The 24,458-nt window shown below is 37.6% G+C and overlaps 1 protein-coding gene across 1 annotated transcript in view; it reads left to right on the top strand.

Moving 5' to 3' along the window:
• Positions 1 to 18,190, top strand: part of CPE (carboxypeptidase E) — a 52,776-nt gene extending 34,586 nt beyond the window's left edge. The window contains exons 4-9 of the mRNA XM_034411417.3: positions 4,906 to 5,023; positions 5,684 to 5,866; positions 9,376 to 9,515; positions 12,853 to 12,952; positions 14,122 to 14,240; positions 16,262 to 18,190. Coding sequence (XP_034267308.2) covers positions 4,906 to 5,023; positions 5,684 to 5,866; positions 9,376 to 9,515; positions 12,853 to 12,952; positions 14,122 to 14,240; positions 16,262 to 16,360 — 759 coding nt within the window. The 3' untranslated portion in view covers positions 16,361 to 18,190. The remainder of the gene's footprint in view (positions 1 to 4,905; positions 5,024 to 5,683; positions 5,867 to 9,375; positions 9,516 to 12,852; positions 12,953 to 14,121; positions 14,241 to 16,261) is intronic.
• The last annotated feature ends 6,268 nt before the right edge of the window (positions 18,191 to 24,458 follow it).

Consider the following 24,458-nt stretch of genomic DNA (forward strand, 5'->3'; position numbering starts at 1 on the left):
AAAATATTTGTGGGATTGCTGCCCTCACCTTCTGGAAGAGCATCTTTCAGAGATACATATGACCAGGAGTGGGTTCTACTTACCTTTACTACCGGTTTGCAACAGGAGCTTGCTTCTGTGCATGCGTAGATCACCAAATGTGACGTCAGGGCAGGTGGGTGGGTGGGCGGAGCCTCCCTCCGTTTTTACTACTGGTTCTCAAGAACCGGACAGAACCAGGAGCAACCAACTCCTGCATATGATACCAACTTCCCTCAGGTTCCAGAAGTTCTTAAGGCCTGGCTCTATTCTCAGAGCTGAGGTTAATGGTGTTTGTGGGGATTCTGTCATGTGTTTATTAATTGGTTGTTTTTAGTTTTATGGATTTGATTGTTTTCATTGTGGCCCAGAGGCTCTCACCTCACGATAAGGAGGCTGTGAGTTCAATCCTAAGTAGCAGGATTACGTACAGGCCACGCCCATGCCGGCTCCACAAAGTCAAAAAAACATTGCGATACATCACAATACATCATGTGACACAATCGAGTTCGACACACGTGGGTTAAAGCATCAGGCTAGAAACTAGGAGACGGTGAATTCTTCTCCCGCTTTGGGCACAAAGCTAGTTGGGTGATCTTGGGCTACTCATTTTTTCTCAGCTTTAGGAAAGTGGCAATGGCAAACACCTCTGATAAATATTATCAAGAAAATTGCAGGGACATGTCCAGGCAGTCTCCAAGAATCAGACACTATTGAACAGAAGAAGAAAAAAAAATGTTATGAGAGTACCTTACAATAAGTAGTCTTTATAGTCAAACAAGAAAAGCTAGGTAGGAAGAGCTACAGAACAAAGCAATATTAAGCAACATAAAACCACTTAAGTCGTCCCATAATTATAACCCTTATGCCATCTGATAAAATACGTGCCATATAAATCACATTTACAGGGAGGATGTGTTCCACAGAGGTCTCTGCCTCAGCTTACAATGATCACATGTAGAGCAAGACATCACCTGTGAAGTCAACCAGAAAAGGCTGGAATATGACTCATCTGCCCTTTGGCTTTCGCTGCTTCTGTTGTTTAGTACAAAATGGGATCTATGAAACAGCTAACTGAATTGATCAGTGTTGCCATTTCACATCTTGGTGCTATTCAAATGTGTTCAGACTCCAGCTGCCACCAGCAAGAGCAGAGAGTGAGGCATTTTTTTTTTAAATTTGATTTATATGCCGCCCTTCTCTGGAGACTCAGGGCGGCTTACAATGTGCTCAGCAATAGCCTTCATCCTTTTGTGTATTTATACAAAGTCAGCTTATTGTCCCCACAACTGGGTCCTCAATTTACCTACCTTAGAAAGGATGGAAGGCTGAGTCAACCTTGAGCCTGGCGAGATTCGAACCTGCAGTAATTGCAGGCAGCTGGTCTTAATAACAGGGTGCTTTAGGCTACTGTACTACCAAGGCTCCTTTTGTAAGAGAGGAAGTGGCTGAAAAGAATAGAATAGATTAGAATAGAATTCTTTATTGGCCAAATGTGATTGGACACACAAGGAATTTGTCTTTGGTGCATATGCTGTCAGTGTACATAAGGAGTATAAAATACATTCATCGAGAATAAAAAGATACAACACTTAGTGATAGTCAAGGTTACTAATAAACTATCAAATCGTACTAGGAAACAAATAAAAACAATATAAATTGAAAGGTACAAGCAACATGGTTATAGTAATAGGTGGGAAGAGATAGATACTAGTAAGGAAGAGAAGAATAATAGTAATACAGTCTTAGTAAATTATTTGACTGTTGAGGGAATTATTTGTTTAGCAGAGTGATGGCGTTTGGGAAAAAACTGTTCTTGTGTCTAGTTCTGGTGTGCAGTGCTCTATAGCATCCTTTTGAGGGTAGGAGTTGAAACAGTTTATGTCCAGGATGTGAGAAGTCTGTAAATATTTTCACAGCCTTCTTTTTGACTCGTGCAGTATACAGGTCCTCAATGGAAGGCAGGTTGGTAGTAATTGTTTTTTCTGCAGTTCTAATTATCCTTAGCAGGTTTTCTGCTAGCACTTAAAGATTTACTGGAAATCTTGGTCTCTGATAACTATCAGAATGTGGGTGTGAGAGAGTATGATTATATCATGAATATGATTATATCATATGCCTATTGCACTAAATAATACCTATATTTGCATTCACTAATAATTAATCTGTGTATTGCATTCAGATACTCTGTTGAAACATTATACAGTAGAATAGAATAGAATAGAATAGAATAGAATAGAATAGAATAGAATAGAATAGAATAGAAATTTTTATTGGCCAAGAGCCTTGATAGTACAGTGGTTTAGTGCACCCTATCATTAACACAGCTGCCTTCAATTTCTGCTGGTTCGAATCTCTCCAAGGCTCAAGGTTGACTCAGCCTTCCATCCTTTCTAAGGTAGGTGAAATGAGGACCCAGTTTGTGGGGGCAATAAGCTGACTTTGTATAAAATATACAAAAGAATGAAGGCTATTGCTTAACGCATTGTAAGCCGCCCTGAGTCTCCGGAGAAGGGCGGCATATAAATCAAATTTAAAAAAAAAAAGTGTGATTGGACACCCAAGGAATTTGTCTTGATGCATATGCTGTCAGTGTACATAAAAGAAAAGATCCATTCATCAAGAATCATAAGATACAACACTTAATGATAGTCATAGGGTACAAAAAAAAACAACCAGGAAACAATATCAATATAAATTGTAAGGATACAAGCAACAAAGTTACAGTCATACAGTCATAAGTGGGAGGAGATGGGTGATAGGAATGATGAGAAGATTAATAGTAATTCAGACTTAGTAACTAGTTTGACAGTATTGAGGGAATTATTTGTTTAGCAGAGTGATGGCATTCGGGAAAAAACTGTTCTTGTTGTTCTGGTGTGCAGTGCTCTATAGCATCTTTTTGAGGGTAGGAGTTGAAACAGTTTATGTCCAGGATGTGAGGGGTCTATAAATATTTTCACTGTCCTTTTTTTTTTTACTCGTGCAGTATACAGGTCCTCAATGGAAGGCAGGTTGGTAGTAATTGTTTTTTCTGCAGTTCTAATTATCCTCTGTGTCTGTCTTGTTGGGTTGCAGAGCCAAACCAGACAGTCATAGAGATGCAGATGACAGACTCAATAATTCCTCTGTAGAACTGAATCAGCAGCTCCTTGGGCAGTTTGAGCTTTCTGAGTTGGCGCAGAAAGAACATTCTTTGTTATGCTTTTTTGATGATGTTTTTGATGTTAGCTGTCCATTTTAGATCTTGCGATATGGTAGAACCTAGAAATTTGAAGGTCTCTACTGTTGATACTGTGTTGTCTAGTATTGTGAGAGGTGGAAGTATGGAAGGGTTTCTCCTAAAGTCTGCCACCATTTTTACAGTTTTGAGTGTGTTCAGTTCCAGATTGTTCCGGTCACACCACGAGGCTAGTTGTTCAACCTCCCGTCTGTATGTGGATTCATCATTGTCTCGAATGAGACCGATCACTGTTGTGTCATCTGCGAACTTCAGTAGTTTAACAGATGGATCGTTAGAGATGTAGTCATTGGTATACAAAGAGAAGAGAAGTGGGGAGAGCACACAGCCTTCGGGGGGGCTGTGCTAATTGTACAGGTATCTGATGTGATTCTGCTTTGCTTCACCTGCTGCTTCCTGTTTGTTAGGAAGCTTATGATCCACTTACAAGTGTGTTCAGATACCTGTAGCTGGTTTAGTTTAGTTAGAAGTGTGTCTGGATTGATGGTATTGAATGCTGAAGTCTACAAAGAAGACTCTTGCATAGGTCTTTGGAGATTCAAGATGTTGTAGGATGTTATGCAGAGCCATATTAACAGCATCATCTGTTGATCTATTTGCTCCGCATGCAAATTGCAAGGGGTCTAACAGTGGATCCATGATGGTTTTCAAGTGGGACAGCACTAGCCTTTCAAAATTTTTCATGACTACAGATGTTAGAACACTGTTCTCTAGTCATTCAATTCCTTGATGGTGGGCTTCTTCGGCACTGGGATGATAGTAGAGCGTTTGAACATAGCACATCTCTAGTGATTTATTGAAGATACGGCAGTGGTGGGTTCCTCCTGGTTCGGTCCGGTTCGGCCGAGCCGGTAGCGGTGATGATATGATGTCACTGAACCGGTTCTCCCCCCCGCCCCCCCCCCACGTTATTCTTACCTTTTATTTGGTCCCACCCCCAATCTATTGCTGCCTCCTGAGTCCCAGCTGATGACTAGAGGGAAAAAAACTGTTTAAACTCTTGCCGCGGGGCTTCAAAGGGCCGTCCTACAGCTGATCAGTGTTAAAAGCAAACAAATTAGTCGGGTCGTAAGTGCGAGGACTTGGTCGTAAGTGCGAGGACCTTCCAGAAATGACTCTGACCAGCTAGCCACGCCCACCTAGTCACATGACCTCCAAGCCACACCCACAAAATAAGCCACGCCCACAGAACCGGTAGTAAAAAAAATTAGAACCCACCTCTGAGATACGGGGCCAATTGGTCAGCACAGACTTTTAAGCAAGAAGGAGTTATCTTGTCTGGGCCTGGATCTGGAGCTTTTCCTGGCTTTTGTCTGTGAAACAGGCCTTGCACTTCTTTTTCTGTGATCACTAGGGGTTGTGAACCCAATGGGATGGGGTCAGTTGTAGGAGGCTTGACTGTTGTTCGTGTGTCTGAGATGAGGGTTGTGGAGATAGATGGCTGTAGTTTCCTTTGTGTCCTTTGTTGTTTCCAAAGGTACACATTGAATGCATACTATATGAAACAAGTCTATTTTATTCCATTTTGTATCCCAGGGCAAATGTCTGGAAACCGATGAACCTGTTTTAATTTTGTTCTACAAAAAATATGCAGTGCTTATTGCAGTACTCTAATGAACTATAATTTTTACAAATTTCTGCTATAGCTTGCACCAGAAACAAAAGCTATGATTCACTGGATAATGGATATTCCCTTTGTACTGTCCGCCAATCTTCACGGTGGGGACCTTGTGGCAAATTACCCATATGACGAGACTCGGACTGGTATGTATTGTAAATCCTAGGCTCAATAGCCTTGGTCAGCTTGATGGCTGTGCTGAGTTCTGAATAGCATGCTGAGACCCACATTCCCAACCTGGACAGATTAAATTTTTACTGTCCATTATTTTAATTAATTTATCTTTTGTATTATTTGTAAGTTTTAATTTTCTCTCTTTTTGCCTGTTACTGCAGACTTCCCAGAATAAACTTTTTTTTTTCTTTTTAATCAGTAGAGATGCAGGCTTTCTTTTTCTTTATGGTATGTTGTAATTTTCTAAACTGACAAAATATTTTTCCCCTTTTTAAAGCTGGAGGAGCTCATGGAAGAAGAAGGAAAAAGAACTTGGAGTAGATTTTAGGGACATAATAATGAGGACGAGATTATACCATTCTTCTTACTTTGATTAGTACTATTTTCACAAATTATATGTTAATTTAGTTTTGTATTAGGTTTTTTTTGTTCCATGTTGCTGAAACAGCTTATTAAGAAGAATGTGTATCTCAATGTGTCTGTTCTAATTAAACACCAATGGTCTTCATATGAAGCTCTTGTCATGGATAATCCTGAATTTTAAATGATCTAAATTCAGATAATTAAAGCTGGCCTACATTCTCTGTTATTCTTTCCATCTTTTATTATGTATTTTACTACTGTTCCCCCAGGAAGTGCACATGAATACAGCTCCTGCCCAGATGATGCTCTTTTCCAAAGCTTAGCCCGAAGCTATTCATCTTTTAATCCAGCCATGTCAAACCCAAATCGGCCACCATGCCGCAAGAATGATGATGACAGCAGTTTCATTGATGGGACAACTAATGGTGGTGCTTGGTATAGCGTTCCAGGAGGTTTGTGTTGCTGAAATACAACATTTTAATCTTATACTTACAGTATGTCAGAGTAGAGCTGAAAGTAGAAATCTAAGTCAAATATGACTTATTAGTGTTTATAGAGCAGATAAAGTAATAAATTCCACAAATATCGTAGAACTCATATAGTTGTTGCCAGAAGAATTTACAGGCTGTTGGTGAGGTTGCTCTGTTGCAGGGTCATCTAGACAAAGGTTGTCCTTCACAATGAACTTCCCCAGGCCTCAGTGCAGGTAGGTGTTCTGACCTAGGCTTCCTGAGAAAGCATAAATCCCAATTTTAATCCCCAAAAAGGGTCTTTTATTGAGACGTCTGTGAATTATGGTCATTCACAGCCCGTAATGATTCACAAACAGTCTGTGAAGATTCCGACAGATGTCTGCTCAAGTTGATACAGTCTTTCAGGGTAATGTTGATAAGCACCTTTATCTCCTTTGAAACACTGCCAGAGACCTAATTGTCAATTAGTTTTGCAAGGCCAAATGGAGCACAGAGTCAAACGGACTTCTCAGAGCTTGAATTGACTATATGAACTAATTGCTTCCTGCAAAGGCTCATGTCCATTTGCTCCTCTTTTATGTCTTATGGGAGTGGTCAATCAACTCCAAGCCTTACACCCGAGTCATCCTTTTTTCCTTAATTGTTCTTGCCTTCTGGCAGCTCTGCACATGCGCACACCGGAAACAGGCTCACACTGTTCTTCTGTCTCACTGATATCAGATTCCGGAGGCGTCTGAGCCTTCCCCAGACTCCAGGACTGGCCCATGTTCCTCCCCAACCTCCTCACTGTCCGACTTGGCTGCCAGCTCTGCAGGCCGCCAGCAGACCACAACAGTTAACGATAGTAACTAAGTGCAGGCCTTAGCATACATATAAATTGTTGACTAGCATTGACGGGAGACCTATTAGTCACCAATGTTTGTTATTCTTAAATAAACTGATATTCTGTGTTTCTATATGGAAAGATAGAGATCTCCATAAGCTCTGTCTGCTTATTTATTTATTTATTTATTAAATTTATATGCAGCCCATCTCATTTTAATTGTTTCCATAGTTCTCATTTTGTAAGCTATACCCAGAGTTGCTTTAACTCTGGGTAGCTTGCAAAATGAGAACCATCGTAACAGTTAAAATTAACAAGGATCATTATAGCGCTACTGAGGTAACTTTACATTCTGTTAGCATTATTGTTCCAATATAGTTTCCATAGTTTGGTATGCGGAAGGTTTCTGAATGGCATATTTTTTAAAAATCAAGTGACCCTCAAGTGATAAGTGCACTAGGAGTCAAAGGAGATTATACTGTCCACTTCAGTGTACCTGTTGGCTGCATTGCTATTTCTTCCATCCCTTAAAGTAGCCTAAGCGATGAGGTCGTTCCTGATACAATATAAGGTTAGTATAAATGTAGAGAAAATATGGAAGCAAGCTAAGGCAAATTATAGAAAAAGAGAGCAGTGTGGCAAATATATAAAATATAAATACAGAAAATTGGAAAATATAAACTTGGAAAGAGTGGCTATATATGATTAAAGGCTGGTTGTCTGCATTCTAAAATAGTTAAACAGAAGAACAAATTTCAGCAGGTGCAGCTATTCTGTTTATATATACTGATCCTTTTACTTAACCAGACATAGGAAAACAGGCTGATTTGTGCTTAGTTAACCTGTCATTGTGATGAATAAATTGTCTAGAGTGGAAAATTTTGTATTTCATTGAATATAAATAATATTTCTATTCTGGTGTTCTATACACAGAGTTAAAAGACTCTTATCTCCTGATAGTATAGAAATAGCATCTTGAAGAATTAATTTGTTTATCCAGGATGACTATTTAATTAAATCCTATTAAAGTCAGCAAGAATTAAGTAGCCAATCTGATGAGAGATTTTAATATGAACTGGAAACTTTAAAACTGTGAAATTTTCTAATTCATATTAAAATTCATTTTAATTAAGTACATAACGTTTGGCCCTAACCAGCATTAAAAATGTACACATTCCATGTACATAGTAAAGAGCCTAGCACATAAAAATGTGGTACATTTATCAAATCAGTTAATAGACAAAAGACATATCAATATTTATACAAATTTGATTTGCACTAAATAAATAAATAATTTGATTTGCATTGTGAGTTTCTCATTTTCTTGGCAGTTTAAAAAGGCAGAATAATAACGCTAATTCCTTGTTCAATGTTTTAAAATATTTATTGTGAAAGCAAACCTTTTTATATGATAAAACAACAAATTATCATTTCATAATTTTTATGAACTAATCCATTACATACAGCAATTTTTACAATTCCATGGATTTTACTTATAAGAAAAAAATGGAACGGATGAATCTATCATAGTGAGTTTTTCCCTCGTCATTTAGCATATTATTCCAATGTTATAAAATGGTTCCTGATTGGCATGTTAACTGGTGTAAGCAATATAATATGTAGGAAATAAATCAGAACTCATGTCAGTTTGTTCTGTACATGAAGCAAAATAAATTACAACTGTTGTTTCCACCCATTGGGGCAATTTATATCCAGGAAAAAAGAAGTTATAAAGATTTATTATTTCAGAAATGTTACAGTTGAAATCAAGAGATTTTACATACCTGCTTTGTTATCATTATTCTTGGCAGGTGGGGAATACATTCGGGCCCACTTTCTTTCCTTCCCTGATTTCTAGCATGGTGATAAACAGCTGTCTTTATATATGTACTTACTCCTTAATAATCAGGGAATCTTCAAAGACTATGATAGGCATTCTAAACCATATCTGGAAACCACACACAAATGGTATTTTGTGCACATACTTCTAATGCAGTAAAAAATTAACAGCCATTCAGAAAAGGATCAAGAAAAGTTTGTTCTTATTGATTTGTTATGCTACTCTCTTTTTTTGTTTAAATTCGTTGGAATATTCTTGATTGATTTTGACTGGTGAACATATATAAACAACTATTATGTTGTCAAATGTACTAAACAATATCTTTACCATGGGTAAGTCTCCATCTCATAATTAGCACTGATATACTGTGTTTCTTGAAATTGCAATATTTTTTAAAAAGTCCATTTCAAAATCCTTGGTTTTCAAGGCTTCGTCGGTCATGATGTTATTATCTGATATTAACTCATTTTACCTAGAAACACTTGAATTATACCTAGAAATTCTTTGACTCCTAAGTAGGATTTTTGAAGCCAAATATTCACATCAGCAAAATATATAGACCAAATGTATAATTACAGCTGTGATTGCAAATCAATCATCATATTACACTTCAGACTTTGGTCCAAGAACATATTACCTGCCCTGAAGGTCTTGTAAATAGACCAGTATATATGTACCATAATATATATCGGTCTTGAATTTTCTACAGTACACATCTATTTATTCCAACTGATCCCAACTAATTATTTCCACTTAACTTTAATCTGATATGCTTTAGAACCCACTGCGTATTAAATGTCAACTTTTGTATATGTAATTACATAGGTATGCAAGACTTCAACTATCTTAGCAGCAATTGCTTTGAAATCACCGTGGAGCTTAGCTGTGAAAAATTCCCTCCAGAAGAAACTCTGAAAACCTATTGGGAGGACAACAAGAATTCACTTATCAGTTACATTGAGCAGGTAATTTTTTCCTGGAGAACAAGGTTAGGGCATTTGTTGACCATCAAGTGTTATACTTAGTTTTGGGTGATCATAAGGCTCATTGCTTCATCATTTGAACTACAGCTTCACTCCTTCAAATGTGTCCTGTTTCAAACGCACAAATATGCAGTTGCTAGGTGTTGATAGCAATCTGCTTAAGATGGTATGGATAAACAGCAGATAAGCAAATGAATATCAACAGAGTCTCCTAGAAACAAAGCTTGTCTAAGTAGTATTGCTTTAAACAGGCGCATGCAGAAGAGAGGTTCAGACAGTCAAGCCTGGTTCCTTACTCAGTCCAAAGGTCAGAGTTTCTTGTATGAGCAGAATATATCAAAACAACATGCCAGGCACAGGAAATCAGACTTCCAATAGAGAAATAAGGTTGCCACTTATATCAGTCTGCAGCCAGCTGTCCTCTAATTAAGACAGTCACTCCCTTGCTTGCCAAGGAGCCTTAATGAGAATCTTTACTTGCTGAATCTGAAGGTTTGAAAGCTATATCTTATCTGTTCCAACTATTCTGATAATGCATCTGTTTGATCAGTCTCAAGTGATTCATGGCTTAGTGTCTTCTGAGGTTCACATTCTGCTGGCTCAGCTAGAGGGGTTTCTTCAGATTCAGAGTCATCTGAATCCCGAGCCATGACAAAATGTAAAGAAAGCACTATCAGTTTTCAGAAGTCAAGGTCAGACAGGACGGTGATGTCTGAATAAAGAGGACTTGGAGATGAGCACTACAGGTTTCCTGTCCTTGTAGTAAAACCAACCAACCAACCAACCAAACAAACAAACAACCAAACAACCATGTTGAGATTTAAAGAACTGCTAGAAAGCCTAGTGAGCAGCTCAGTATGATACATGTTTACACGTAGGCTAGATCCCATTAAGTTCAATGAATTCGTTTTTGAAATATATATAGTAGGAGAGAAGCAAGTGTTACCATTTCCCTGTATGGCTATAATTATACACAATTGGGATTGATTTGAAGGAGAAATAAATTAAAAGTTGGAATCAGGATTCACAGACCTCATTTTGAACTTTTTATTTGTATCTGACTTCAGTTTCTACTTTGGAAAAATAGTTCAAATTAAAAAAAATTGTTACATATAATTCCAAATATAATCCCAAACCTAGGAGAATTCTGAAATTGACAGCTGACTGTGAGATACCATGATGCAATTGGAAAAACTGCCAAAGTTCTCCAAATGTAGGCTTAAGCATTAAAGCTTTGAATTATTATCCTGATCCTTTGCACCTGACAGCACCTAACTTGTGGCCAAGCAGAAATCTTAAGAAGAGAAACCCTGAACATATAGAGATATTCGTGTGCCCAAGATTTTCTACTTATACTCTGATGACACGTTACCTACATGTATAAATCACATATGATTTCATTTTATCTAGCTCTAAGAACTATCTGGCCTAAATTTGTCTTAATAACCAGATGAATTCTGTAACCCAAAGATGACCCTTCTGGGAACATGTCCTCTCAGTTCATGGCACCCAATAACCACCTCTCAAGAATCACTATCCATTTCTTATAATGTACTTGCTTTCTTCATTGTTTTACAGTTGGAAGGCTCATGAGGGACCAGTCTGCACAGGAAACTTATTTCTTCAGTAGACAAACTATCTACATACAGTTTTATATTTATATTAAGATTCTTTGTGCCAGCTTGGGTTTAATTTTTATTATTTCAATTTTTGGTTTGTCCGCATGCTATCTTTCTGAAAACTGAATGAGGTTTAATATGGCAGGACAAAGAAAGGTGGAGATGAAAAATAGGCGTCATGCTGAAGATGGTTAAAAAGAAAACAGGCAGCTGGAAGCAACTTGAAACTGGTGACTGAAAAACTAAAAGCCTGGTCCTAGTCGCATGATCCAGAATTGTCATATGTAGCCCATAACATGCTTCCCAGTGTGCACATTCAGGCACATGGAACAACTGCAGAAACACAATCACATAGAGATGCACAACTTCAGAAAAGAAAATCAACATATCTACTTCAGCAAATATTGATAAAGGGTCTAAAAATAACTCCTTTTTGTTATTCTACAAGTGTTAAAAATTATATAATTATGCTGATTGGGATAACAGCCTTAACAGAACTAAGCAAATATATTGATTTCTGAAATGAGATTAGAGTGACCCTTTGAGAACCTAATTCTCAATTCTGTGAATAAGGAAGGACTATTTCCTGAGATCAGACATTCAGCAGTTGAGTTCCAAGCTTGACCTATGAAGCTAGTGATTAAAAACTCACTCCAACCACTAAACCACAGAAGGGGTTTATTCATGTTGATGGCCATCGTTACAAAGTTATATTTTACTTTCTAAACTGGAAAAAACCTTTTATGCGTCTACACATCCCCTTTGCACAAAATGCAGTTAAATGAGGAAGTCTCTAATGATGCTGTCAGGGTTCCAATGAATGCCCTAATTAAATCATGAGCCTCGAGCAAAGCTTCAAAAGAAATCTAGTTATTTATTAGGAGCTTCATGTCGGCACGTTCCAAATGAAGCCAACTCTGACCCCATGTAATTTACGCCCCAATCACACCCCTCCCCCTAGGGTAATTCATCAATCATATTTGCCAAGGGAGAAATTTCACGGGCTGTAGAGATCACTCCCTTCTGGCCGCTGTGGGTAACCCTAGGAGACAGCCTTGAGAGAGATATGTCTAGAATGTACTTCTGTTTTTGGCTGCCATGCTGCTTCGTCGGCTTCCCAACCCCCTTGCCTATGGCAACTCGAGAGCTGGCCAGGGATGCGAGTTGACAGATAGTTTCCTGTTTTATCAACTCCCTTCAAACTTGGCCTTGTTTTAAAAATCACAAACTAAGGTTACTTTTGTGGTTTGTTCTGAATCTGATAACCAGTTCATCAATTTGACTAAAATGTGAAACAAGGAAGAGGAGGTTTACCTTCAAGTCACTGTTGACTCCTGAAGCAGTCCTTGCAGTTTTTCTAGCAAAGATTTTGGAAGTGATTTGCCACTGCCTCCTTTCTGGAAACAATAATCAGAGATTTTAAAAGTCAAATAAATATTCAACAATTTTCAAAATATTGTTTGAAGAGACTCTGTATTTAGTTTAACCAGCAACAAGCTCTGAACACAACATGTTCATGCTGACAGTGATCTGAAATGTTCCTACTGACAATGATCCAGTACAGACATTTTATCAGAGACTAAATCCACTAACTTTAATAGGAAGTGAATAGTTGTGAATCGTTCTAAGTTCTTTCTTCTCTTATTTTGTAAATATATTATTTAGAGAAATATCAAGACTTTTTGTGCTTTATTTTTAAGATACATCGAGGAATAAAAGGATTTGTTAGAAATCTTCAGGGTAATCCAATTGCTAATGCCTCAGTTTCTGTAGAGGGGATAAACCATGATATTACAACAGGTAAGTATTCATAGGTACCACATTGAGATATTTGATGAATGCTGATAGATGGATGAATACAGCAATACCCTTTTATATTTTCTAGGGGGAGGGGGAGTAGGATGGCCCTGCAATCCTTGCATATGATTTTGGAAAGCAAAGAATATATCAGTAGAAGAACAATTGCAAAAGCAATCTTAGCCTTTCTTGCCACTGAGGAAAACTTCTAATGGCCAAAATGTTCTTTTTCATTTGGATAGGCATCACCAAAAAGGAAAGCAGTGTTTCCACTTCTAATGTGTGCATGTCCAGATTTTTAAAATAAACACTGGAACTAGAAAATAGCATTGTTAGACTTTTCTAGGATGAGCCCATTTTCCTGTTTCATTCAGGATGAAATCTGAATCTCAGTTCAGAAATTCAAATCTTTATGCCTTCATTTAACTATAACTGGAAGGCCACAATTTCATAAAACTACTTTTAATAGACAAAATGTTCAGGATTAGTGGCCTCTCCTGAAAATAGATGATATCTATCAAATGTTGGCCAATGGGTGGAGAAAACTCTGCTGAATTCCTATATAAAAGAAACTGAAGTTTTTACATTTTATTTCAGAACTGGATAAATTCAGATAAAGTTGCTTCCTCTCAGTCAATCAGATCTGCTATATTAAAATTGACAAAACTGCAGTCCTTTCTCTTATCACCTGATTCTTAATCCAGTTGTCCTATTTACAGAAAAAAGAAACAAATCCTTGCATTATATTAAGACATTCATGAGCAAAATGACTAATGCTCATGAATGTCTTAAAACAGGGGTGTCAAACTTGCGTCGTCATGGCGGCATCACGTGATGTATTGTGTCTTTCTACCCCTTCGCTAAACCGGGTGTGGGTGTGGCTAGCGCATGATGCATCCGGCCCGCGGGCTGCAAGTTTGACAGCCCTGTCTTAAAATAATGCAAGGTTTTTATATTTTCATGCTTTAAGATGGGAAGAACAAAAATATATGGGGTTCCAGTAAAAAGGCCTTTTCTTCCCCTTTCCAAAATCACTCTTGTATTTTGCACCTGACTCCAGTGGCCTCTTGAGATTCTAATTATAAAACAAACCAGATCAAACATATTTCAGTGCCACTTAAGCATGTTCCTAAAAGTTTTCAAAAAATAGTGGCATCTTTCTGTTTCCTTAGCAAAGGATGGTGATTACTGGAGGCTGTTGGTACCTGGAAATTATAAAGTGACAGCTTCAGCACCTGGCTACCTAGCAATCACTAAAAAAGTGGCTGTTCCCTTCAGTCCTGCTATTAGGGTAAGTGGTACCATTTTTGCATTTAACTTAGAGTGCCCATTCCTATCAATGTTTTTAATGTTTTGTACATCAAGTCTCATTGGAACTCTATGAAATATTTTAAGTATTTCTTTATCTGAAAGATAAAAAAAACTCTGTCAGAAAGGAATAGAGAGAAAGGCAAGCAAACAAAATATAATACAACATAGGAAAAAATGGCTAGTCATTTTACAGGGAATAAAAGAAAATTTGATTTTATATTACAATGATTACGGTAAGGCAGATGACAAAAGAAGAAAAATTCTAATCAAAAGAGAGACAAAGATCCGTATAATATCCACAGACAGCAATATAAAACTAATTCAGTCCTTCAAATCTAGGCCAAGTAGAGTGGTACTTATAAATTTGTGAACCCATTTGAATTTTAAATATTTCTGCATAGGCATGACCTAAAACATGATTTGTTCTCCACACAATTCCTAAAACTAGATATAACATTGACTTTAATACTGTAGAAATGTTATTCAAGAACCCAAATCTCATGCAAGGAAGCCATCAACATCCCTGAGTCTGTAAGGAGAAATGGGCTGAAATTTCTCCAAGTGAGCATACAGGACTGATCAACAATTTTCATAAACGTTGAGTTGCGGCTATTATTTCTCTATTGAGAGGGGAGGGAGCTCACTAATTACTAATACGTAGAATAATAGGGTTGGAGATCTTCTAGTCCAATACCCTGTTCAAGCAGAAGACCCTATGTCATTCCAGACAAATGGCTGTCCAATCTCTTCTCGAAAACCTCCAGTAATGGAGCAACCACAACTTCTGGAGGCAAGCTGTTCCACTGATTAATTATTCCCCCATCAGGAAATTTCTCCTCAGTTCTTAGATTGATCTCCTTTTAATTATCTCCCACCCATTATTTCTTCTCCTGGCCTCATGTGCTTGATCCTTTTATATGCTTGACTCCTCCTTCTCCATGACAGCCTCTTAAGTAGTGGAAGACTGCTATCATATTACCCGTAGACCTTCTCTTCATTAGACTAGACATACTTAATTCCTTCAATTGTTCATTATGTGGTTTAGCCTCCAGGCTCCTTGTCATCTTTCCTCTTTCCTGCACTCTTTCTACGATCTCAACATCTTTTTTGTATTTTGGTGACCAAAACTGGATGCAGTATTCCAAGTATTCCAACAGTGCAGTATAAGGCAGTACTGTCACTTCACGTGATCTAAGCAAAGGTTCACAAAGTTTTGTCATGCACTTATATGTAGTTTTGCCTTAATGAATAAATGAACAATGCTCATTTGTTTAAATGTGTTCACTTTATATAGCTTTAGGACTTGGTGGGAGAACAGTTCATTTTTTAAGTCATGTTTATGTAGAAATATCCAAAAATCAAGAGTTCACTAACTTTTAAGCACCATATACATGGTTTGAATTAAAACCTAGAAGAACTTGGTCTTTACTTAGCTTGATGTTTTTAATTATAGAAGGTTTTTAGTTCATTCCTATCTTAAAAGGTTGTTAGCTAAAAGCATTGGAAACCATTCTCTAAGTTTTCTATTGTGCTAAAATAAATTTAGCTTTTCTTTTTGTATCTAGAATTTATTTTAGCACAATAGAAAATTTAGAGAATGGTTTCCAATGCTTTTAGCTAACAACCTTTTAAGATAGGAATGAACTAAAAACCTTCTATAATTAAAAACACCAAGCTAAGTAAAGATTCCAATTAACAGGATTCAGGGAGATGTAGACTTAATGCAGAGTTATTGAAATAAGTCAGAATTATGTTATGATTCTCATTGATTTCAGTTGATGTATTCTAAGGCAGATTTTCTAGAATCATCATCAATGTATTTGTCTGTCCATCTATCCATCCATCTTCTCAGTGATGGCTGGGTGATTTGAAACAATGCTGTAAGTCTCTACTGGGGAAATGGATTTAAATCTAGTATATATACAATTTTAGTTAATAAATCCATTTTTTTTCACTTATAAATTAAGAATATTAGCATTCATGTTTGCTTCCACTTTCTAGGTTGATTTTGACTTGGAATCATTGTCTGAAAGAAAAGAAGAGGAAAAGGAAGAGCTAATGGAATGGTGGAAGATGATGTCAGAAACTTTAAATTTTTAAGCGGAAGTTCTGAATTCACATCTTTTAATCTACTATGTGTTCATTTAGTGCAATGTACTGTGAAAAGTCCCTACATTTTAGATTTTGTGTAGCTCATAATATGTAACTTTGGGGTGGGGTGGGGTGGGCTGTGTAATTTTTTTTAATACCAATAACATATTCTCCATAAAAAGTATATTGCTGGAACCTTTTATGTCATTTTCACTGTCCTACATATTCAACTTGAAGGACAAATGCCCACAAAAATATGTCCTTTCTCTAAAGTGACTGTAAATTTGAGCATTTTACTATCCTAAATATGCAGGTTAAGTACATTAAAAAGCTATAATAATTAGTAGTCACTTGCAACAACTGCCACAAATATTTGTCCATACAGGTATACCTATTTAGATTTTTTTAAAAAAAATAACTCATAATGGCACTGAAAATATATATGATAAGAATTTAGTGTTGTACATAACAAAGTTTTTTTGTGTGTGGAAGAGCCATATAAAATAAGAATCCAAGTACTTGGGGATTACATATACTACTCACATGGAAATGGCTTCCATCATTCTTAAGAAAAAATAGCACATTTTTTTCTCTTGTGTTTATTAATGTTCCTAAGTAATGTGGTAATCAGATTAAAAATTCTGGATGGATAAACAGTTAACATATAGTAAGTGTATATTACTTGTTTTTTGTGCTTGCAATATATTATTTGTGTTATTCTGTTTTTCAATAACTGTATGCATCAAGTATACATGGTTTCCATATTCTTTGTATGAAGAGCAGAAAATTCCCCTCATAACTGATCCATCAGCTGCTTCCTTTAATATGGATTGGAAATTCAAGATATACTCTTAAAAGTCAAAAATGTAAACATGTTTTCTATGAGAAACAATTTCTCTAGGTTCAGTGGAATTTATTTCCTGGTCACACATCTTGATTTCAGCCACTGGTAAAAAACAATCGTTTGGATTGTAAGGGTACTTCCTCTGAAATAGAGAAATTTCCAGATGAAACATGGTAGTTTAAATTGGCACTAAGCACTTAGGGGAACAACCTCCTTTTCAGTGTAAACTAGCTCACAGAGGATAGCAGGATCAGCCTAAATGGCAAAACTCATTTTGTCAAAAGAAATGAATCCCTGGTGGGTTCTTTTTAAGGCCTGTGCAGTACTTTAGATTTGGTTCCTCAACAGTGTTTCAGGATGTGTGGAAGCTCAAATTTACTGCATCATTTTAAGTAGCTATGTCTTATCTGGGGATTTTGTGGCAAAGCTGCTTTAAGATGCTCCAGAGAGAGTGTGGTTTTGTGTTCTCCTCTGCTCTGAACCAATCCCAGCCCTAGTTTCAATATCACATATTTTAGTAGCTTTTCAGTGTTGCTTGTAATAGGCTCCTCCTACACTTATACTATTGGTAGATGACTCCTGTCCTTGTTTTAAATTACGTACATACTACCAATGAGCAGCAGCTGAATTTGAAGATACACCTTTAAGTTTATGCTTCATACCTGAAACATCCCTAGAAGAAAGGTGAAAAGAGTGAAAAGTTATTTCTTTGCATACTGTGGATTCTTGGTGTCTCTAGGATTTTAGGTAGCCTAGTAGTAAAAGGTTCCCTGGAGAGTGCAAATGACCAAAGTGTGACATCAGCTGGACTTTCTGGATTATTTGTAAAAGGTTTATTGAATTGCTAAAATATGCAAGGCTGTAAAACAGTTTTATGATGTAAGGAATTCAGTGTTTGGTTTTAAAAGGCACAAATTATCTTACAATTAAAAAGTCTACTTAATCTGAAAAACAAAAGATTAAAAGAATGCCTGAGACCCTTTGCTTTCAATTTATCAGATGGCTTGAGATATTTTATCGAAAAGTCTTGTGTCCCTTCTTTTTTTTCCCTCTTGGGACAGTGCTTAAGGTCAGTACTCAATATTTTCTTGCCATCCTCACATGACATCCATTTTACATGAATGAAAATAACAGGGGTTTGTCAAATGCTCAGAAGGAATCATTTTCTCTTTGAGGCCTACGCATCATTTGGCATTCTTAAACACTGAAGTATTAAATATCTTGAAGCTACAGGAATGCATACATTAGTCATATCTGTGTAGAACATTTAGGCCTCTGGGACTGGATAAGCTAAACTCTAAACAATAACCGAAAACTGAGTAATTTGAATGAAATATGTAACCAAAGGAAACCATTTCTACAAACATCCCATTTCTAACCATGTTATAACATTTATAACATGGTTATAAATAATTTATCAAAGAATAAAGCAATTAAATACCAGAAACTAAAGGTTATCACAAATAAAACCTTTCAAAAGATCTTTTCTTGCCAAAACAGGGAAGTCATTTCAGGTTACCAGTCCTCAAGAAAGGAATATTAGAATTCTTTTTACCTGTATCCTTCATGTTGAATATCAACTCAGCAAGCTACTGCCAAGAAAAAGATCATGATTCTTGCCTTTCCGTTATATGATTGTGGCTCAAATGTTTTGCAATTCAGAGTTCTGGAATTAATCACAATAGCAGTACACATTATCTGTACTCTTCCAATTAATACAACCAAGTGGATGGAGAGATCACTCCCTGATTTCAACAAGTTATCTTTCTGCTTCAGTTTGCCAAATGTAGAGTGGGAGTAGCCACATTCATTTTAATAGGAATTTGATGATTGCTGGGATAAAGTTATAGCTTTAACAAAGCAATTTAAAAACAATATTTAATAGTAATTACCAAGATTTTAATCTATAATCTATAGTATTTAATTTCCTAATAAAGCTGTTGTGATAATTCCAACACAAATAACACATAAGCTACTTTTCTACGAACATCATAGAAATGGATAATTGAACCTTCTTAAAAACACTCAGATATAATTCCTCCCAAGAAAACACAACATCCATGAACTTCCACATTTGAAGCCTCCTTGTTCCTCATAGTTGCCATTATGGGAAAGGGAGGCCCCATTAAGGTCAGATGTTTGACAATCTGTAGCAGTGCATTTCCAGGCTCCAATCAATCTCAATAGTTTTGAAAATCCATTGTCTGCAATCTTCAGATCTATCCACAAATGAAATTTCAAAATGCAATGGTTTTGCCTTCTCTCTTATGCCTTTGGATCTCTCTCTCTTAGACTGCTGGGTAGAATACTTTTACAAATTAACTTTGTGGCAATGATGATACTAAGAGGAAGAATTTATTTGCCTGATGTGATGGGTTTTTTTGTTTTGTTCTCTCAACAGCATTCTACTCCACTCTGGCTCTCAGAGGAGCTGCAGCTGCCTCTGGTAGTTCCACCTCTCAGGTGTACAGAAAAGAAAACCAGGCTTGCTTGGTTGAAGTGAAAGACTTGGCAGTTTTAAATGGGGTTGAATGCCTCAAGCTTTTGAGTATTTGGCTGTAGTCATCAAGACAGGGCTGGCTTGAGGAAAGAGATCTTTAGGCAAAGGAGGAAGATAAGGTTTGAGAATTATGCTAAAGCAGGGGAAAGGATGTGGAAAGAAGAGGTTTGTTTTCTGATATAGGCAGTATATTTGTCAACAAACAAACAAACAAACAACCCAGAGTCAAGATAAAAAGGTAAAGGTTCCCCTCGCACATATGTGCCAGTCGTTCCTGACTCTAGGGGGCAGTGCTCATCTCTGTTTCAAAGCCAAAGAGCCAGTGCTGTCCAAAGATGTCTCCGTGGTCATGTGGCCGGCATGACTAAATGCCAAAGGCGCACGGAACGCTGTTACCTTCCCACCAGAGGTGGTCCCTATTTTTCTACTTGCATTTTTTACGTGCTTTCGAACTGCTAGGTTGGCAGAAGCTGGGACCTGTTACGTGGCACTAGGGATTTGAACCACTGAACTGCCAACCTTTCGATTGACAAGCTCAGCGTCTTAGCCACTGAGCTACTGAGTGTCCCTTAGAGTCAAGATAGAAGCATACAAAAACACATATGCATTCTTAGAAGAGTCTGGGGAACTCCAATTTGAGGATAGAAAACTTCCCTTAAAGATGGAAAAGCACCTAGTGAGCTTGATGTAGAGCACAGGTGTCAAACTCGATCGCATCATGTGATGTATCTTGACATATCACAACGTTTTTTGCCTTTGTGGAGCCAGGGTGGACGTGGCCTGCACGTGACGCATCCAGCCGGTTGAGATTCTAGAGTTATTCTGGAGAACTGAGATGATAACCTGGATCTAGGGCACATGATTATAAAAAATTTGAATGATCCTATCATTACTAAGCTTTGGGACTGTAGCCTTTGAGGACAGTTTGCTCAGTGTTAAACTATTGCCTCTGTTTATTCCATTTTAATTTAGTTTTAGAAGGGGACAAGAACAGATCCGTGTGTAAGGGGAAAGAACCTTTATCTCTGGTCTGTAGAATTCTGTATTATTTGAACTGTCAAGGCTGAAAATCAGCCCTTTGGTGCAATGGTTAGAATGCAGCATTGCAGGCAAATTCTGCCCACAACCTGGATTTCGATCCTGATGGGCTCAAAGTTGACTCCCATTTCCATCCTTCTGAAGTCAGTAATGTGAGCGCCCAGATTATTGGGGGCAATATGCTGACTCTGTAAACTGCTCAGAGAGTGCTGTAAAGCACTATGGAGCGGTATATAAGTGTTATTGCTATTGTGGATCCTCCGTAGGCCAATAGATAACAAGGAAAGATGAAAGATAGAGAAGATGAATTACATTAATACATTAGTTTACATGAATTTCTATTTGACTTGAAATGTGAAGTTGCTCTTACCCAAGTGTGTCCAACCCACGGCCCACAAGCTGTGTGCAGCCCTGGATAATCAGCAATGCAGCCCCACAAGGTTGTAAACTTTTAACATTATGTGATTTACATACATTAGTAATAGCAATAGCACTTCAACATACCAACATATCACCCCATAGTGCTTTTACAACACTCTCCGGATGTCTTAAAATGTCAGATTATTGCCCCCAACGATCTGGGTCCTCATTTTACCAACCTTGGAAAGACGGAAGGGTGAATCGATCCTTGTCATGATCGAACTCGAGGTTGTGGGCAATTTGCCTGCAGTGCTGCATTCTAACCATTGTGCCACTGTGGCTCCTTTAACTATATTATATATTTTATATGCAGCCCAAGAAAATTCCTCTTCACTCAGTGTGGCCCAAGAAAGATAAAAAAATTGGACACCCGTGCTCTAACCTATCATAATAGACGAGGAAAACAAATTGCTGGTAGTGAGATGCTGTAGTTGTAGACCTAAAAACCAAGTCTAGAGAAAAGTGAAGGAAATTGAAGGGAAACCATTCTTGTTTGGGCCAGCACATGATGAGGAATATTGATACAGATGATTGGATAAGGTAGGCCCAACCAGGAGAAGATTCCATTATAGTCTTATGAATTTTGTGAGTGATGCAGTTGCTTTAACTATTCAAAACAATATGTTTTATATGTGTTCCTCCTGGGATTGTGAAATCTCTTTTTCAAAGGCTTTGCAAGCCCTAGTATATAATTAATAGCATGAGGTCATCTGGAGATTATCTGGAGAGTATCCATTTAATTTGGATATGGTAGTCATGCTAAAGCAGTATAACAATAACAATTCTTGAAAGCTCTAGTTGAGATGAAGGCAAATATGGCATAGATCCATGATGGTGAACCTATGGCATGTGTGCCACAAGTGGCACGCGGAGCCATATCTATGGGCACGCGAGTGTTGCCCTAGCTCAGCTCCAGTGCGCATGTGCTCCAACCAGCTGATTTTTGGGCCTTCTGGGCCGACCAGAAGTCAGGAGACAGGCTGTTTCCGGCCTCTGGGGCGGGGAGGGAGGCCATTTTCACCTTCCCCAGGCTCCAAGAAAGCCTCTGGAGCCTGGGGAGGGTGAAGAACAGGCCTACCGGGCCCACCATGCCATCACGTGCCAAAAAGCGTGAGGAGCGGGGGGGCGGGGTCATGCGCGCATGTGTCTGGGGGAGGGGAGCATTAAATTATGGGTGTGGGCACGCACGTGCACAACCCCCCCTCCGCATTCCCCCCGCTTTTGGAATGCCATGGCAAAAAGGTTGGCCATCACTGGGACAGATAATGAGGTCAACTCCTTGAACAAATTTTAAAAAAGAAAAACAAGTTTTCTTCCCCATATAAGAAATGTTGGCATATCTATTTTTTAAACAAAGCTAGAATAATGTTATAGCTTATATAATGTTATTTATATAATTGTACCAATACAAAAAAACTAAGGAATAAAAAGATATTTTTTTAAAAAAATATAATTGCCTCAGAATCAGTCAAAAAAGCCTGGACCTGATATAGGCCTATTTTTTTCCTATTTAAACTAACAGAAAAAAAATATATATCTGTGGTATTACCCCTGGAAATGAAAAATGATAATTTTGCCCTTTCAGCCAACAAAAGGCAACACATTTCAGATCAATCTGCTTGTGACCTTTCATTTCATTTGTAGAAAGTGCCAATATTTAGGCTACAGGATTATTCTATATGTACTGTTTATATATAATCTTAAAGCAGGTCACAGTATGTTTATAAGATATTCTCCATTGTCTAGTAACCATTCTTCAATATATATATAAAAAAATCATAACATTTACCCTCCTGTTCAATTTCAATTTCAGGCTTTGGGGAGTTGAGTATAAATAATTAATTTATACTCAACTAATGTTTATAATGTGTATTTAATTCGTAATGAATCATTGAAAAGACAGGATGAAAGAAAACGTTGAGGCAGTCCTATGGTGACTTAGTCCCTTCAGCTTCCCTCGTGCTTTTTAGTGCTTTGGGCATAAGATTTTTGTCTCTTATTGCTCTTTCCCCACCTAAATAAGTAGGTTTCTTCTCTGGACAGGATTATCTTCAGAAATTTTGGGGCAGAGATCCTACTAGTGAGAAAGTGAAAGGGTTCCAAGGGCAGGTTTACAGTCTGAAAACAATGAAATACCTATCCCCATGCAGGATAGTCCCTTAGCAATAATCATTAAGTCCATAATTGAAAATAATCTAAGCATAACACGACCCTTTGACCAACCCCTTTGACCAACCATGTTTAAAAACAGTTGTCTAAAACAGGGGTCTCCCACCTTGGCAACTTTTAAGACTTGTGGACTTCAACTTCCAGAGTTGAAGTCTGGATGTTGAAGTCCACAAGTCTTAAAGTTGCTAAAGTGGGAGACCCCTGGTCTAAAATGAGATGTTAGAGAGAAAAGGACTATCTTAACTTTCTGTATAACGGAAATTATCTGGGGATGTTTTACTACTTCAGCTGTTATTTGCAGGAAGGAAGCTTCAGGCTTATCCCAAAGCAAAAGTATTATTTACATATTCAGGTACTCAGGCGTTTATCTCAGATGCCTAGATTTTCTCACCAGAGTGTTAGGTTGACTTATAAATCAGAAAGAATGTGGCAGCACTTTTTAAAGACTTTTTAAAGACTAACATAAGAGAACATTTCTTCTCCTGTAGATTTTCTGTTCTGCTCACTGACCACTAAGGGGCAATATCCTTCCATGTATATAGTATAGCAATTGGTTTCTAGTATGATTTCAAACCATTTTTAATATACATTCACCTGTATGAATTCACAGCATTCTCAATAAGTACTGTATGTGAAGAGGTTAATAGAATACACTTTCTTTAGTTTTTATGTACACCAAGGATTAAATGTGTAATAAACTTTGGAGCTTTCCTATTAGGACAGGACAGCCAGCACTTTTGATATAATTGACCTTCAATCTTGCATGTGCATTCCTCCCTATCTGAACCTGCAATTTTTATGTGTTTTAGGCTTGATACCTGTGCAGGTGACTTTTGCTGACAAGGAATTCTGCAAGTTGTCATTGCATTACAATACAATGTATTGCGCTAGGCTACAGCTAGGCTGTAGAGGGAGTTACAGGAAACTGTTGCCAGTGGGAGAATAAAAATCACCGTATTTTTCGGAGTATAAGACACACTTTTTTCTCTCCTAAAAGAGGCTGAAAATTTGGGTGCGTCTTATATGCCAAATGTAACCCTTCCCACCTGCTGGCCCCCTCCCTTCAGCCTCTGCATGTCCTCTTCCTGGCTGCAGAGATTGCCACCGACAATGGCTTGTGTTTTTGGGCTCCGTGC

This window comes from Pantherophis guttatus, chromosome 8 (assembly GCF_059756535.1).
Source record: "Pantherophis guttatus breed Tessera chromosome 8, ASM5975653v1, whole genome shotgun sequence".
NCBI classification, from domain to species: Eukaryota; Metazoa; Chordata; class Lepidosauria; order Squamata; family Colubridae; genus Pantherophis; species Pantherophis guttatus.